An 18,889-nucleotide genomic window follows, 5' to 3' on the forward strand; every position below is an offset into this window, starting at 1 on the left:
GGTTCAGAAAGTAGGGGTACAGTTTGAGATGGTGGGGGAACCCTTCTAACATTCTGGGCATTTCAGGAGTAGATTGGATATGGATAGTAAGTAGACAGGGTGAGGTGTCAGGGGAGAAGGCTGATGAGAAGAGGGCCAGAGGAATGAAAGGCAGCTTTGGGGAGTAGTAAGGGACTGTAGGAAGAAACATAGTTCAAGAATGAACATTGAGGGGCTGGAACGATAGCACAGCAGGTAGAGCATTTGCCTTGCGTGTGGCTGACCTGGATTTGATTCCCAGCATCCCATGTGGTCCCCTGAGCATCGCCAGGAGTAATTCTTGAGTGCACAGCCAGGAGTAACCCCTGTGCATTGCTGGATGTGACCCAAAATGTAAAACAAAACAAAACAAAACAAAAAAAACCCATTGAACTCATGTTTTTACTTTTTATCTTATCTGGGGGAGGGCCACACCTAGTGGTACTTCAGGGTTACTCTTGACTCTCTGCTTGTGATTGCTCCTGGTGGTGCTCTGGGGACCATGAAGTGCTGGGCATCAAACTTGGGGCATGTGCTCAAGCCTCTTGAGCTAGCAATCAAGTTTTTTTAAAATTTATTTTTATTTTATTAAATTACCATGAGATAGTTACAAAGCTTTCATTGTTTGAGTTTCAGTCATACAATGATTAGACACCCGTTCCTCTACCAGTGCACACTTTCCACCACCGATGTCCCCAGTATCCACCCCCCCCCCCCCCATTAGGTTTTTATAGTTATGCATTCCCAGGAGAAGTTGTGGACTGGGAAGATACTGAATTGGGTGGGGTGGGGATGCATTTTGAAAAGTGATGAGAAAGACATTATCAGAGATCCTTTGCCCTTCCAAATTCCAATTCAGGTTAATTGGAATTAGGAATGAAGTCGGACCAGACACAAGACTTAACCCTGATGTGATGAAATATGCACCTGGGTAGAGGTGATGGGTTTGCGAAAGCACCCATCCAGGATCTCCAGACATCTGGGGAGAGGTGGCCTGGAATACCAGAGGTTGATTTAAGATTTTGAACTTGGCTAGACAGTTACAGAATCAGGAAGAAAATGCTAAGTTTTCAATGGGAGGAAGGAAAGATTTGAGTTTTAACTAAGAAATCCGCTTTGGAGGATGATCCTCCTAAGCAATGCTCAGAAGGCACTACTTGGCCAAGTGGGTTGAATGGATCAGTGCTAGAGTCCAAGGATGTGAAACAGGGACCGCCCCCCCAGGCCACACCTAGTGAATTCCCCTAGCACCCCGATCTTCCCAGCCCCTATTTGTTATCTATTTGCATTTGGACTACTCCCTGCTTTGTGCTTGGGGGACCGGACCCTGGGGTCAGCCTGGGGTGGCCACATGGAATGCCACGGTACTATCTCCGGCCCCTCGCCCACTTTTAAAGACTGAAAAGGAACCCTCTGTGGTTCAGCCATTCCTTGCAGAGATGGAGAGCTGCCTAGAAATCAGTTGTCTGTGTTTTGAATTTGAAGGAAGTTGGATGCTGCTGTGGGCTCTGGAAGCCGTCCCTTTACTATCCCTCTCCAGTTCTTTTCCCACAGCCCGTATTTTTGAAGCCTTCTCTGTTCTTTACCTCGCCAGTCATTTTGGCCTAGATTTCTGCTCTCGGAGCACTATGTTAGTCTGTACCAGGTAATTTAGTTCTGAGATAGAAACTTTTCCCCGCCTTCATCCTGAGTTTGCAGCACACAAGGGTGTGATTTGGTGCAGTGAGCCGGAGGTTGTGCTTTCTTTCTGAAAGTTCTACTTGAGGGCTGAGGAGATAGTTCAGTGGTCAGGGGCACATGCCTTGTACTCACACGGACTTATCATTGCTCTCCAGCCCTGTGTGGTCCCAGGCCCTGCCAGGTGTGACCCTGATGGCCCTTGGCACTGCCATGTAACACCTTACAGCCCAAGAATTGAACTTTCCAGCCAACAGTATCACAGGTCGGGTAAGCCTGCTTGGGAGGACCTACCCCAACAAAACTTACAATATATAAAATTATAGTGGCAAAAGTTTAAAAGAAGATCAAACCCGGTAAATTCCGTACTTCGATTTGCCGGCTACGAATTTGCTGAGTGACGTTTGCTTTGTCTTCTGTGGTGCTACGTCTAGAAGAAATGATGCTGCGCCTTTCCATTCTCACCTTTTCCTTCTTTCGAGTAAATCTCTGTTGAGCAGCTGCTGAGGCCGCTCCCGAGAGTCCCACACTTGAGTTCCTACTCACTGTAAGAAATAGTCCTTTGATCGTCTCTTAACATGAGCTGTGTTGAATTTGAAGGAAGTTGGAAGCTGCTTCAAGTTTCAAAGTTTCCCATTTTAGTATTTTGCAAGCTGCTGTGTACCTTGTCACTCTCTTTAGAACTGATCTTAGACCCTTCGGTCTTTTGTCCCCTTCTCTGCTCCTTAATTAATCTGTCCAGAATACTTAATCTGTACCTCAAACATTGCTGACATGGGTATTTGGTGCTCAGTAACTGTTAATTAAATCTAATATGTCATAGTTCTCCCTTTGTTTCCCCTTTAGTTTCTGTTGTTGTTTGTTGTCTCTGTCTGGGTTCTTTTGTTTACTTTAGGGCCTTCGACATTTTTTAAAAGTGAGGTTAACAGGGGCCATAGAGAGTTCAGCAGAAAAGGTGCTTGCCTTGCATGCGGCTGACTTGGGTTCATTCACCAGCACCACATATAGTCGCCCCTGAGCACATCTGGGTATAGCAATCCCTTTTACCCCTCCCCCCCACCTCCCCTGACATATACATACAAAAGGAGGAAAGTAGACTATTTCCCCTATAGTCTTAATTGTGCATAATCTTTTGGCTATTTTAAATTTACAATTAATTTTAAATGGGCTAACTAGAATGGATTCTGGAGTATAACTTCATGAAGGCTGATATGATGAAGTTAACATTTAGGTACAGTTAGGATTGCTTGCTGAATATTTACGTCAAAACTTGTACGCTGTTTTGCTTTCTGTGTAATTCCAACTTTAATATTTGTGACCGTTTTGTGAAAGTTGAGTTAATTTTTAATAAATACAATTGCAATCTGTATGATATTTGTAAACTTGAATATTTTCCTTGCCCTTAGGAAAGCCATAAAAATGTTACATCAGGTATTAGTGTGTAAAATCTTAGCACGCTGAAGGTTGTGTGTTCATGGGCTCTCTGGATGGCTGTATCTCACCGCCTGCGTTCAGTGCTCTTGAGCTGCTGTATGTGACCTGGATCAGGACGCTGTTGGCAAGAGCATATGAAGGAAGAAATGAGGGCCAGGCTGGTCGGTATCAATTGTAGTTTATTCCAATCCTCTTCACTCCTGTCTCTCCTCTGCCTCCTTCTCTCCTGGGCCCTAATCTGGAACCTTTCTCCTCCTGGCTCTGACTCTGGATCTCTGGAGCCCGAGCCCCTTCGATCTTAGTTTATATACAATCATGGTGTGACACAAAGGTGGGTTGAGCATTAACAAATCAACAAAGGGAGGTAAAACCACTCCTCCAGGAGATTAACTCAAGGATAAAATCTCATCTAAAGAGATTACTTCAGATTACTAGGAGATCTTTTCAAGGGTGTGTTCTTTACTCAGCTAGTAATCTACTTAAATAGTTGTAGTAAATCTACTTCTAATATTTCTAGCAATGTCATTCTCTAGGAGCACAGTAAGAGATATAAATTTACAGTTTGGTTCTTCCTGAGAACATCTCATTATACATTCCACAGTCCTCAGGTCAGGTTAGTCTTCCCAGCCCCAGCAGGGTCCTAGTCTCGTAGTTACTTACTTTTGGATCATGACAGCATTTGTTCATGATCATGCCCTCAATTTATAGTTGAATATCGTGGCGCTTTGGCCTGGCCCATTTCAATGCCACAGTAGCTCACAGCTTGCCCTGGGTCCATTCAGTCCCTTGTCGGGACCCTGTTTTTGGGGTGCTAGGAACTAAGGGCAACTGAGTCAAGAAAGCAGATGCCCGGGAGTAAATATTATTTGGAGTTAATCAACTCCCAAATTACAAAGCATAATATTAACTGTCTTCCTGTGTCCATACAGAAGGGACATTGCTTTAAGGTAAACTAATCAAAAGACATAACTTGCAATACAAGTTCAGTGTCCTTAGATGGATCTGACCTTACAAATTAACAGAATCTGATTAGGGGAATAAGCTGATTAACTGTTTGGAGCATAGAGAAGTAGTTACAAATAAACAAAAGAGTGGAAGCACTGGGATGGGTGTGACCACATAAACCCAAGCTACCTGAGGAAGGACAAAACAGTGTTATCCTACATTAGTGATTTCTGGAAAATCCTTTCTTTCTCCCAAAATATTCTCAGTTATTGCTGAGAGTTATCAGCCTTGTTTGGAAGTCTGAGCAATGGTCCTGTCAGGCTCTCATTTCCCACATATTTATTTGCCTCTTCCTGAGAAGGGTGCACTTTGTGCTGTGACCCCTCCAGATGGCTCAGTATAGACCAGGTTGGAGTTTTTGATTATATGCTGATGAGCACATCTTACTCCAGAATTGCAGTGCTGCCCACCAACCAGGTGTTTAGGGTTAGCAACACTGTAACAGTGGGCGTGAAATTATTTGAGGGTTTTCCTGTCCCTATATAAAAATGAGTGGCAAACAGAATTGAGAATGCAAACTTGATGAGTAGGCAAGAAAAACAGTTTTGTCTTGATTTCTTTTAGATGGCCTCAGGTAATGAGTACATCTTGACTCATGGAGAGACACATGGCGGACTTAAATCTTGTGATTAGAAATGAAGGAAAATAATTGAGCAAATGTACATACAGAATGGGCTGGAGCGATAGCACAGTGGTAGGGCGTTTGCCTTGCATGTGGCCGACCCTGGTTCTATTCCTCCTCCCCTTTCGGAGAGCCCGGCAAACTACCCTAGTATCGTGGCGTATTTGATATGCCAAAACCAGTAACAAGAAGTCTCACAATGGAGACGTTACTGGTGCCCACTCAAGCAAAATTGAAGAACAACACAAGGACGATGCTACGTACAGAATGCTGAAATTATATGGAAACTTTTTCGTGAAACTAAGGTATAATTAGGGATCACGTGAATAATGTCAATGATATACTTATTGATTTCACTTTCTAATTTTCTGCTTTGTGGGAACCAGTCAGTCCTTTTGACCACGTAGTTTTTCCCTTCCATCATATATTCTGAGGTGATTCATTGTTGGGCCAGAACGCCATGCTGGCGGTGCTCAGGGGGCTTCTGTCAGTGATATTTGGGGGCTCTTAGGGCCACATGCAGAGATCCCCAGAAGGCCATCTAGTACTGGAGATTGGATGGTCTGACCCCTGGCCTAACTCGTGATCTTGTAAATGTATTTCATTTGAAAATTGGTGTGTGTGTGTGTGTGTGTCTGTATGTTGATTAACTTGATAATTTGGAAAATTCTCAAGTTAGAACACTGTTGTGTAAACCTAAACTATTGCATGGGCTGCTGAATGTGAGCTTGCTGGCGGTTTCAGAGTGTTAGCCATTGTGGGATGGTAGTGTCAGCCTTCAGTGCTGGTTCTGAAGTGTTGAATATGTCGTAATATAGTGTATTACTTACAATAATTATTACTATCAGTACAGTGTGTTAGTATTGCTGATTATTGTAACACATTAATACAGTACATTAATATTTCTTTCAGTAATTATTGAATGCCTAGTATGTACCAGTTACCATGTTGAATGGGAATTTAAAAAAATTCTATCTTCAAGTAGTTTCATGGAAATGTTAGATAAAATATTTACAATGAAATGGAAACCTTGATAGGGAAGGAAATTCAATGAATAGGGAAATTTGTCAGAGAAATACAGGATACTATGGAAACAATATTTTCTTACTAAAAATGAAACTGGTGGACATAAATTCTGAAATGGCTCCACAGCCCAAGGACAACAAAAACTTCAAGTCTTGGGTAGTTCTAAAGAACGGTTTAGGAATGAGGATTTGATTTTGGAGATGGGGACTAGTTCCAGTTTCTGAGGTTATCACACATAAAGTCTGTAAAATAAAAAGTACTTTTTTTTATATTTAAAGCACAAACTTTTTTTTTTAAACTTAGACTGTATCATGTGTTGGTTCTTTGTTTGAACTTGATGTCTCTTATTGACTATTATTTAACCTGTTGAAGTCATACCGAAAATGACCTTTAAACAGTATTTGTGTGAAAACTGTAATCCCAAAAGTGTATATTATACCTGTGTTGTGGCAATGTTATTTACAAAAGTGAAGATTTGGAAACAACCTGAGTTCCCATTGACTGAGGAGTAGGTAAAAAAGATGTGGTGTATTTACCCGGTGGAATATACTCAGTTGTTAGGAAAAGTAAAATTTTGCTTTTTGCTGAAATGTGGTTGCAACAGAAGGGAGTGGAGTAAGTCAGAAGGAGAAAGACAAATATCAGATGATCTCAGTCATGTGATATAAGAAGGGATCAAATAACGGTCAATGAAAATGTACCCTTGGACTCTGATGTTACCAAGAAGTGGGGAAAATGAGCTGAGTGGATCAAGGGGCTCAGTGGACTGGACTCTGGTGATGGGTATGTTGACTCTTTGATGATGGATATTTTGTAATAACAAAGGCCCTAACACGTACATTCAGTCTTACAAACCAGTGCATTTTTGTTTTTGAGGACATGCCTGGTGATGCCCAGGACCTATTTATGGTTATTTGTGGCACTGTGCTCAGGGATTACTCCTGGTGGTTGTTGGGGGACTGTGTGCCATGGAAATCATACTGGAGTATTCTGCATGAAAGGCAAGTGCTTTTACCATATTCTATCTCTTTGGCCCTTATAAACCAATTTGAACTCAACCAAAAAATAATTGTGTGACAACTAGGTTGGAAGACAACTAGTTGGTTTCTTATAAAATTGAACACACTCTGATTTTTACTTACATAATTGGTTTATAATATGGAATTTCTGGGATTCAGCTTCATACCTCTGTGAATGTATTTGTGTGTATGAATACCACTCCCACCTCCAAAGTTCTAGTGTTACTCCAGCACCAAAAAGACCCCTGACCCAATTCCTGCCTCACACCTCCTCATCATCTCTCCCTTTTCAGAATCTAGGAGTTTTTGTTTTTTTCTTGCCAGTTTGAGTAATTTCTATTCCATTAGGTTCCATCCATTTTGCTCCAAAAGCCCCGATTTCATCTTTTTAGTGGAAGAGTAATGTTACACTGGATAAAATATACTACAACTTCCTCATTCTGTTATCTGTTGTTGGCTATTTAGGTTAATTACTGACCATAGAGAGGCACATGCCATTTCAAATTCTGCCCTGAAGAAAAATGCTTGCTGTTTGGTATATTGCTGGATCATATGCAATTTTTACTTCTGTTTTCTTTTTTTTAATTTTTATTTTGCTCGAGCGGGCCCAGTAACGTCTCCATTGGAGACTTTGTTGTTACTGTGTCTGGCATATCGAATACTCTCGGTAGCTTGCCGGGCTCTCCGAGAGGGGCGGAGGAATCGAACTCGGGTCGGCCATGTTGGCCGCTTGTAAGGCGAATGCTCTACCGCTGTGCTATCGCTCCAGCCTTTACTTTACTTATTAGTGAGACATCATGAGGTATAGTTGTAGACTTACAAATTTTTGTGCTTGGGTTTCAATTATACAATGATAAAATACCCATTGGGATCTGTGGTGGTGGGAAATGGGCACTGGTGGAGGGATGGGTACTTCTATTTTTTTAAGAGTTTTTTTTTTTTTAATAGTTTTCCACCAGTCTACATTCCTATCTAGACTGAACCAGAGTTCCCCTTTTTCCATGCTCACCAACACTTGTTTCTAGTCTTTTTGATAAAGGGCAGTGGTTTTGATGTCCATTTCCCTAGTAAATGATTTCAGACTTTTTTTTTTTCCGTTTTGGGTCACACCCGGCGATGCTCAGGAGTTACTCCTGGTTCTGGTTCTGCACTCAGGAATTACCCCTGGCGGTGCTCAGGGGACCATATGGGATGCTGGGAATTGAACCCAGGTTGGCGCAAGGCAAACGCCCTACCTGCTGTGCTATCACTCCAGCCCCACGAACATGTTTCTTATGTCTAAGCATCATCTATCTCATCTTTGGAGTAGTAACCTATTTATGTCTTTTGCCATTTAAAATTTTGTTGTTTTTGCTGTGGACTTATATTAGTTCTGTGAATATTTTGGTTAATTCCTTATCAGATGTATGATATTCCAGTATCATATATCAGAAAATCTCCAGTTGGTAGGTTGTCTTTGGGCAATGGGCAATTTTTTGTTTCTCTTGCCACTGGAAGTGAATCTTCAAATATATCTCTAAGGTGTGCAGTGCTGGAGTGTATCACCAGTGTATATTTTTATCTGCATTTTGCTATTTCAGATTTGATAATCCAAGACTTTATTGCAGTTTGAGTTAATGTTTGTATATGGTGTTAGTGATCAAGTCTCATCTTTTTGTGTGTGACAATTTGTTTCTCTCATTGACATTTGTATTTGTTTTTATTTTGGATTTCCTCAGCCTGGGGACTGTTTTTGTCTATGAAGCTCTCTCAGTGAAATCAGACATTTAGTTAGGGTGGTTATAAATGACTTTACTGCCACTCAAGCTTCTGTTTTTTGGTTGTTTTATAGTTCTGTTTGTTTTTTTTTTCTCCAGTTTTACTGTTTCAGTGTGGATAGTTTTTCCTGGTGATTCTCTGCATTTCTTCATTATTCTTCTAAATGTGTCTGTTCCTGATTTTTGTTTTGTGGTTGCTATAGGGATTGTATCGTACTTTCTGTATCTAAAGAATTCTTTTTTTTGTACTTGTATCAGATGACTGTTATTTGACTATACAGGTTCTGTCCTTTTTTCTTTCCTTTTATCTTTGCTTTCTCACATGACTGTTATTGTGCTGCTCAAGATTTGCTGATCTCATTTACTTTTTTTTTTTCCATAAGAAGAACTACTTTCAATTTTATTTTGGGGGGGGTGTAGAGCAGGTCTTAGTAACTTTTTCTTATCTGAAAAAGCCTTTATTTCTGCATATTTGAATGATAATGTTGGAGGGTAGAGAATTCTCTGCTGTCTTGTGGCATGAGTATGTCATTCCACAGTCTTCTATATATAGGGTTTCTGCATAGAAGTCTGATGAACACTTGATAGCAGTGCCTTGTGTCTTTTTCTCTTCCCTTGCATCTTTCAATGTTTTTCTTATTTTTGATAATTTAACAGTGATATATCGTGGCATAGCTCAGTTTGGCTATAAAAATTTGCAAGTTTTCTCTGCTTCCTAGATAACTCTTACTTGTTCTTTCCTTTGGTATGGAGGAGGGATTCTCAGCTATTTTTTTTTCTTCTCTCGAATATGGTCTCTGTTCCCTCTCTCTCCACTCCTGTAACTTAACTTTTGAATGCAGTTTTGTATTTTGCAACATTCCTTAAATTTGTCCGAGTCTTTCTTCTCTTCCTTTTGAGCCATTGGTGTGATTGTCTTCAGTTTTCCTCCTCTCCTTTGTGAGGTTGTGCCTATTTGTGCTAGCCATGTTTGATAAAACTTCCTTCGCAGTGCTCATCTTACCCAACAGCCCTGGAATTTTTTTTTTCTTAATTGCAATCTTGGTTGAAGAGCCCCCTGTGCTCTTGAAGTTTTTCTTGGTATCTTGGATATCTTCTCAGTGTTGAGTTGAAATTCTCTTAACTTTCATTGTTGAGATGGCTCGTCTCCATTTTTATTTTTATTTTTATTTTTTTACTTTTTGGATTACACCCGGCGATCTCAGGGGTTACTCCTGGCTCTGCACTCAGGAATTATCCCTGATGGTGCTCAGGGAACCATATGGGATGCTGGGAATCGAACCCGGGTCAGCCGCATGCAAGGCAAACAAACGCCCTACCCGCTGTGCTATCGCTCCAGCCCATCTTCTCCATTTTTGGTTTATTATCTTCTCCCAGTTCTGTCTTACGTTTGGCCTCTAGAGGTCTATCATTTTCTTTAAGGAATTTCACTTGATTTTTATAGTGATTGCAGAAGTTACCTGTTTATGTATTTGGGTTAACGTCTTTGGTTTTCCTACAGTTGGGGCTGTGGCTTGAGGGTTGAAATTCTCCTTTATTTCTGAAACTGTGGTGGAGAGCGAGAGCAGGATGGCAGGGAGGAGATTGAAAACCTCAGTTGATTACTTAACAGAGTGGTAGGTAGGTTGGCACACAGCATCACAAGAGAGCGATCTGCACTGCCTCTCAGTATCTGTGGCCACTCTGGTGACTCCAGATGGAGACTCCAATTCCACAAAAGTCTCCCTCAAAATCTCTGCCTCTAGGTCATATCTGCATGCTCTGCTCTGCTCGTCCCCTAAATGGAGAAGGAGCAGACAACACCCGCTACTCTGCCACTAGCCCTGAATTTAGCTTGGTTTTTTCAGCTCCAGAGTTTTGCTTGCCAGTATCACAGTCTTTTATTGCTATGAAAATGGGCTGTGTTTTCTGTAGTCTTATCCCTTCCCTTGCTGGGCCAGGTCTGTCTTCCATCATGCTACTTGCTGCTTAAGTAGTTCATCTCCTCTGTTCTGTTCTTCTGTGTTCACACACCTTCACACAGACAGATGTTCCATCTCAGACAGACTAGACCTTGACAGGGTGAAGTTTTTTCCTTAAAAATAACTGATTTCTGGGGCTGGAGCAAGATCACAGCGGGTAGGGTGTTTGCCTTGCATGCAGCCGACCCAGGTTCAATTCCCAGAATCCCATATGGTCCCCTGAGAAATGGCCAGGAGTAATTTCTGAGTGCATGAGCCAGGAGTAACCCCTGTGCATTGGGTTTTGTGTGACCCAAAAAGCAAAAGAAAAGAAAAAAGTGATTTCTGGTTATACTTGAACCGGGGAACTTTGCTTGCCTATGTCTGTCTTTTTGCCAGACATTGGATTTAGACTTATTCGTAACATAAATGGAGCAGTCATACTCCTTGGTATTTAACCATAGAAGTTGAAACTTTCATCCACATGAAACCTTCACTTGGAGTTTGAAAGCAGCTTTATTTTTACCAAAACCAAAAGCAACGAAGATATTCTTTGATAGCTAGGTAGATTAATCAAAGTATGTACGTTCAGACAATAGATTGTCAGTGTTAGAAAGACAAAAGACTTTGTTAAACTACTCTGGAATGTGTACCTCTGTTTGATTCCAGCTGTATGACTTTCTGAAGAAGACAATATGGAGATAATTAAAAGTTCATAGTTTGCAGGATTTGGTGGAAGGAAGGTGAATTAGGCAAAGGACAGATGGTAGCAGAAACTTCATAATATCATAGAATGATTGACATGTGACTATACTTGAGTCAAAACCATAGGATTTGTAACAACACTAAAGATAAAATCTAAGTCAGACTATAGTCTTGTGATTGTGATCTGACAGAGTTGATTCATTCTTGGATTAATGGTGGCTGTGTATGTGTGTGGGTGAGGTGCTTATGGGAAAGCTCTTACCTCCCTAAAACTGTTCAAAAAGTCTTCAAAAATGTATTTACAGTGATTGCAGATGCTAAGTAATGCTTTGGGACTATTTCTTTCATGTTTGTGTTAGGATCCTGAGTCCAAGGAGGTTTACTGCAATTGTAATTATAATCCAGTTAGTGTGGACTTCTCCTGAATGGAAAGATGACTATACAGTAAGAAACCAGTCTGGATTGTGATGTTTGCCTAGAAATCTGGTTCATTTTTCTACCATGATGGTCACTGGTTTCTCAAAACTGAATCCAGTTAGATTTCTTTCACTGAAGAAGATTTTGTTCTCAGGTAGAAAGCAGAACATTAGTTCTCTCCATCTAAAATGTAGATGTTTGTTCTCAGAAAGATGTAGAAACTTGTTCTCAGTTGTTACTGCTATTTTCAAATCTGTTTTACATCTTGGCTACTTTCCACTGGATCGTTTGAAAATGCATTTAGTGCAATCTTTCTTTCCCACTTTGTTTTTTCATGTTGTTCCATTATACTTGGACATACTGTTGAAATTTTTAGGATATACTGGACGTTCTCAATGTTAATTGGCATATACTTCTAGTATCTATACCTTATAAATTTGTAAACCAAAATATAGAGGAACTTAAAGTGTAGTAAAGAAAGGAATCACAGCATTAAGCTCTAGATATCTAAGTGGCTACAATTGGACCTGAGAGATGGTATAGTGGGTAGGGCACTTGCCTTGCACACTGCTGACCCAGGTTTGGTCTCCTGAGCACAGAGCCAAGAGTAAGCCCTGAGCACAGCCCTGAGCAAAACCAAACGAAATTAATGCTATGATTTAAAGATATCAACGGATTTCAAGGTTGGGGATGGGAGTTCAACTGGTAAATTCGAAATTACCTTTCCCCTGCAATTTGGTCTTTGGATTTTTGTTTTTTTGACCTTTTACTTACTTTGTTTACTGATTGTAGAAGCAAACATGTTTAGCTAGAATAATAACTTGCTTTGTAAACCGAGATACAGTTTACATACTGTAAAATTCACCTTTCTAGAGTGTATGCCTGCACTGTCTTCCCATTGTTCATCGATTTGCTCGAGTGGGCCCAGTAGCGTCTCCATTGTGAGACTTCTTGTTACTGTATTTGGCATATTGAAGACGTCACGGATAGCTTGCCAGGCTTTGCTGTGCGGGCGAGATACTCTTGTTAGCTTGCCGGGCTCTCCAAGAGGGGCGGAGAAATCGAACTCGGGTGGGCCAGGTGCAAGGCAAGCGCCCTACCCCCGCTGGGCCATCCTCCAACCTCATACTTATTAATTCGCTGCTTGCCATTCTGCCCATTCCCTGACAACCACGAGTCTAGTTTTGTTGGTTGATTTGCTTATTGTGGACACTTCCTGTGATTAATACGTTATGTGATTTTTTTTTTTGTGTCTGACTTATTTAACATAATATTTCCAAGATTCACACGTTTTAGCATTTGTTCCTTTTATTACTGAATTTATTGTAGTTTATGGATGTGCTGCATTTTGTTTAGCCATTCTCCATTGGGCAGATGGAGTGTTTTCACTTTCTGGTTCTGGTAAATAACATTGCTAATGAACATACAAGTTGTGTGTGGATGTATGTTAGCAGATCTCATTGCAGTTTGGGTTCAAATTTTCCTACTAATGACTTTTAAGTATCTTTTTCTACACTTATTGTCTATTTGTATATCTTCTTTGGGATAAAATTATTTTAATCCTTAGCCCATTTTTTGGTTGGGTTACTTGTCTTGTTATTAAGTTGTAAGAGTTGTTTTTATTCGGGGTTTTGACCCTTACCTGAATTAGATTTGCGAATACTTTCTCTGTGAGTTATCTTTTCACTTTCTTAGCACAGAAGTTTTGATAAGTCCAATTTCATGATTTTTCCTTTGGTTTCTTTTGCTTTTGCTACCATATCTAAGAAACCACTGCCTAACTCTGGGTCAAGATTGCATATTCATTTTTAATATATTGCTTTTTATTCCATTGTAGTTCATTTATTTTTATTCTTTTGCAAGTGTATATGTGTATATCTCAGCACTCTTTGTTAAATACTACTTTCAAACTGTCCTTTTGCCATGCCCCAGATGCTTAATATAGTGCCTGCAAATGTGCAAAGCATATGATAAGAGAATGGCGCATATAGTTTGCAATTAGAATCTTACATCATGTTGATGCCAGTGACTCAGAATTTTTTTTTTTCTCTGATCATGTTTTGAACTCAAGTCAAAGAATCAATGGGCTTTTCCATATAGGCACTGAGGTGATATTTTTCTTTCATTTTATAACGAATAAAATGGAAATTTTCACAGAAAAAGTAGAGTAATATGATTAACCCTTCCGCACTTAATCATATCACTTCAGTGATTAACAGTGTTCTGACAACCCTTTCATCTATTTATATCTCAATCTTTTTTGGTGGAAGTTTTTTTTTTTTAAGTACATCCAGTAATTGGTAAAATATTTTAATTTAAAAAAATCTATAGATGTATATCACCTGAGTAGGTATAGAACATCCAGTATAAATGAAACAATTCATTATTGAAAAAGTATAAAAGCTAGCTAGAAATAAACACACCTGTCTGAGATGTTTTATCTTTAAAGAAGCTCCTTAATGCTTGTAAAACTGGTTCCATGACTAAGATTCCCTAAATTGTTGCCTGTCCATGAAATCTTATATTATTCCTTCAAATCTAAATGGTGATCTAACTGATAGAATACTCTTGGCAAGGTGTTCACTTCATTGAGTTTTTATTTTTTTATTTTATTTTTTTTCTATTTTTTTGCTTTTTGGGTCACACCTGGCGATGCTCAAGAGTTACTCCTGGCTTTGCACTCAGGAATCTCTCCTGGCAGTGCTTAGGGGAACCATATGGAATGCTGGGAATCGAACTCTGGTTGGCCGCGTGCAAGACAAACGCTCTACCCACTGGGCTATCACTCCAGCCCTTCATCGAGTTTTTAAACTATATTGCACCATTCTCATCTGGCTTATATAGAGTCTCATTTGATAGATCTTCTATGAATCTTACAGATTTTCTTTGCATTTTATGGATTTCCTTTTTGATCATATTGCCTGCTTTCAGTATTTCTTCTCTGTCATTGGCTTTGGTCATTCTGATTACAGTGTATCTTGGACCCTTTTCTGTTTGGGTCTGTTTTTGTGTTTTGGGCCTCACGGATTTGAGTGCCTTCATCTTTCAACTCTGGGACATTCTTATCTATGATTTCTTAAGCAAGTGATTTTCCATTGAATTCAACTTCCTTTTATTTAGGGACTCTTGCATTTCTTCATGATTTCTTGCATTGTTTCACTTGAACTCATCTCTTGTTCTCTCTGGTGTTTCTGTTCATTTCTCTTCAGGCTCCCCTCCCCCCCCCCCCTTGTCTTTTGTTTTCTAGAGGTTTCCTGTATCTTGGAGCTTCTAATCTTTTCCTCATCTGCTGTTATTCTGCTGCTCTGCTTGTTCATTGCATTTTTTGTTATATCACCTACCAGACTTTTCATTTCTATCACTTCTGATCGGATTTTTCAGAAAGGGAGAAATGTTGATTTCTCTTACAAAAGGGTTGTTTGTACTTTTTATAAATGTTGATTTCTCTTGTACTTGTCTCGGAGAGCCCGGCAAGCTACCCAGAGTATCTCGCCTTCCGTCCCTCTTGGAGAGTATCTCGCCCGCACGGCAAAGCCTGGCAAGCTTCCCGTGATGTATTCAATATGCCAAACACAGTGACAACAAGTCTCAAAATGGAGATGTTATTGGGCCCACTCGAGCAAATCGATGAGCAACGGGAGGATCGTGTTTGTTGTAGTTGTTTGTTTAGCTTCTCAGGTGGCTTCTGTTTCTCAAAATAATCCTAAAGCCAGAAAAGCATGTATATACACCTGTGTGCATGTGTGTGCTGGTGATCAAACCCAGTGCCTCATACAAGTGATACATGTTCTCTGCCATGCATGTTCTGCTACCTTTCATTATCAAGTTGACTAATACCACAATTTCATTCAGATCATAGTATGATGTAGTTTCTTAGCAACACTGTTTAAGATTGCAATTCTTCAACTCATCAGTGTTCTCCATCTTTCATTCCACTTCACCATCACTGCCTTCCCTCTACGGGAACAGCATCTATCACCTTTCATCATACTTTATAATAAGATTGTTTTTGGTATTATGTATCTCTTTTTTTAAAATTTTTTTTAGTGAAACACCAGGAGGTACAGCTGTAGACTTACAAATTTTTGTGCTTGGGTTTCAGTTATACAATGATCAAGTACCCATCCCTCCACCAGTGCCCACTGTCCACCACCAATGATCCCAGCATCCCTCCCACCCTCCCCCATACCCCCCTTCCCACCCTGCCTCTATGGCGGGGCATTCCCCTTTGTTCTCTCTCTCCTTTTGGGTGCTGTGGTTTGCAAAAGAGGCATTGAGTGGCAATTATCTCCCGTCCTGGGAGGATCCTCCCAACACCCTTTATTTGGTGCTCCCTTCTCTACCTGAGCTGCCTTTTCCCCTAGGATGTGTGGCTGGCCTCCAAGCCATGGAGTAAACCTCCTGGTACTTATCTCGGCTATTCTTGGGCATTAGTCTCCTATTTTATTACTTTATGTTCCCCAGGTGAATGCACTCTTTCTATGTCTGTCCCTCTCTTTTTGACTCATTTCACTTAGCATGATACTTTCCATGTAGTACCACTTATATGTAAATTTCATGACTTCATCTTTTCTAACAGCTATTATGTATCTCAGTTACTGGAAGGTAATTTTTAGGACAGTTGATTTTGTGCCACACTACACCTGTCACATAATGAATGTTAAATAAGTATTTGTTAAGGAAATGCACCTCCTAGGGTTACTGTACTTTTGGACTTGTTCATATTGAAATTACTGGGTCATCTTTCAGACAGCTTTAGTTAGGATTTCTGGATATGGGTGGGGGCAAGGTCCTATAAAGACCTACTTATCTGCTTTGTTTTCGTTGGCCTACAGGTGACTGGTGGGGGGGCGGCGGTGGAAATTAAAGTATTAAAACCACTGGCGGGTTTCATGCTGAGTGAAGTCAGTCAGAATGACCTCTCTCAAATGAGAGATACAGAGATATTTCAAGGGATCCCCAAAAAGGGGGATGGGGCAGAACGATAGTACAGCAGTTACGGCACTTGGCTGGCATGCTGCCAACCCTGGTTTGATTTCCGAGTAACCATAGGAGTGATCCATTAGCAGAATCAGTAGTCAGCCCTGAGCACAGCCCGGTGTTGGCCCAGAATAAAACAAAAAGAAACCTGGGAATAACGGATGGCCATAGGAAAAGAGCCTGAGAACTGGTTTACGGAACTGAGCTTACCTTTGTGGGGTGCCAGAGGAGGCAGGTTGAGGGAAATACGAGGTAATTGATGGATATGGGTGGATTCCCCTCACCCCTTTTCCCTTCTCCCTTTTTCCTGAAGAAGTAGCACAGGTAAAGAGAATATAAACTATAGTAACTTTCACTTGACTTGCTGTGTGTCCAGGATCACCAGGCCCATCTCTAGGTATCAGTGGTGAAGAGGAGGACATGCAGCCTCCAGTTATGACTGGGATTTTTAACACAGAAGGTGTGAAGAAAAACTTTCTAAGGGCAAAGGTACACGAGGCAAAGTGCAGAGGAAATCAGGACAGAGCTTTCAGAATCTTCTCCAGTGGAGTCACTTCTTCCAGCATCAAATGGAGCCAATATGAAGAGGGTTATTCAGGGTGTTTATGGGATACTTATAGGTACCTTTTGTCTAGCGCGATCAACATTTCAGACTCCCAGAAGGGAAGTGGAGTTTGGCCTAAACTGCATGCTACAAATGGTTTCAGCATAGCCAGCCATTCTGTCAGTGAAGGTGGAGGGAACTGTTCTAAAACCCTAGTTTCCACATGCCAGCCAAGGGCCATCTGTGCAGCAGACCTTTGTCAGGATAGCAGGCTCAGACCTGCTGTGTTAATGCCTCTGAGCATCATGGTATCGAGACATTATTATTTTTTACATAGATAATGTGGACTGTCGAGAACTTAGATTAATCTATCCTTGAAATTCAGTAAAATGAAGATATTTGGGAATGATTTGAGCAATTAAAGGGGATCAAAAAGTAAGCACATTCATTTAGACAGAATATTTTCTGAATAAGACCTTGGGAGTAGTTTAATTCTGTACCACTTTTAGTAATTATAAAAGGAGTTTGACTTATAGTTATAGTAAATTTTTTTAAGTTTCTAAAACTTAAATATTTACTTATAATATATTGTCTGTAAATATGAACCTGTTTCATAAGTGGATGGTCATGGAGAGTATCATGCTATGTGAAATGAGTCAGAGAGGGAGAGACATAGGATGACTGCACTCATTTGTAGAATATAAAATATCATAGTCTCACAAGGACAGTAGAGACAGGCCAGGAAGATTGCTCCATGGTCAGAAACCTGCATTATGAGCAGGGTTAAGAAGGCAGCGGGGACAGAGAAGGAATCACTAAGTCAATGATGGTTGGAGGAACTGCTCAGGATGGGAGATGTGTGCTGAAAGTAGATAAAGGACCAAGCATGATGACCTCCTAATATTTGTACTGCAAACCATAATACCCAAAAGTAGAGTGAGAGTAAGAAGGAAATTGTCTGACATAAAGGTGTGGGGTGGGCTGGGATGGGGAAGACGAATACTGGGGACATTGGTGGTGGAGAATGTGCACTGGTTGGAGGGATGGGTGTTTGATCATTGTATGACTGAAACTCAACATGAAAGCTTTGTAAGTGTAGCTCATCATTATTCAGTTTAAAAAAAATGAACATGTTTCATTTTTTTATGTTTTTTTTGGTTTGGAGCTACACCTGGTGGTTCTTGATGTTTACTTCTGGCTCTGTGCTCAGGGATTCCTAGCAGTGATGGGGTTTGAACCAGACCAGCTGCTTCCACAGCAAGTGCTTTATCCACTCTACTGTCTGTCCCATCCAGGACATGCTGTTTTAAAACTCATGGATTTTTTTCCCTTCACTTCCATTTTTCATGTTCTAAAGGTCTATTTGAACTTTGCCATCTTGGTGTTTGCTATGATGTATAACTAATCTTTCATCTTTTCTTTTTAACAGGCCAAGATGCTGAGTTATCAGGGACACTTTCACTTGTTTTGACACAGTGCTGTAAAAGAATAAAGGATACCGTTCAGAAATTGGCCTCAGACCACAAAGACATCCACAGCAGCGTTTCACGGGTTGGAAAAGCCATCGATAAGGTACAGTATTGACAGAAGTGCTTGGTTTTTTTTTTTTAACATTCTCCTTCATCTTGCCACTGCTTTCAAATTATGCCATATCTTTCATCTTTGCTGTATTATTACTTGCAGATACAGTTTTACAAAGTTGGTTGTTGGTTTTTTTTGACCCTACCGGGTGCTGGGATTCCAAC

At 40.5% G+C, this 18,889-nt stretch overlaps 1 protein-coding gene across 2 annotated transcripts in view; it reads left to right on the forward strand.

The window, feature by feature from the left end:
• The window catches only part of RMND5A (required for meiotic nuclear division 5 homolog A), a 75,568-nt gene that overhangs the window by 8,387 nt on the left and 48,292 nt on the right, over nt 1–18,889 (forward strand). For both annotated transcript variants that reach the window (XM_056114755.1, XM_056114762.1), the window contains exon 2: nt 18,574–18,716. In XM_056114755.1, the coding sequence (XP_055970730.1) occupies nt 18,574–18,716 (143 nt within the window). The remainder of the gene's footprint in view (nt 1–18,573; nt 18,717–18,889) is intronic.

The sequence above is a fragment of the Sorex fumeus genome, unplaced genomic scaffold, assembly GCF_029834395.1.
Source record: "Sorex fumeus unplaced genomic scaffold, SorFum_2.1 ptg000003l, whole genome shotgun sequence".
Classification (NCBI taxonomy): Eukaryota; Metazoa; Chordata; class Mammalia; order Eulipotyphla; family Soricidae; genus Sorex; species Sorex fumeus.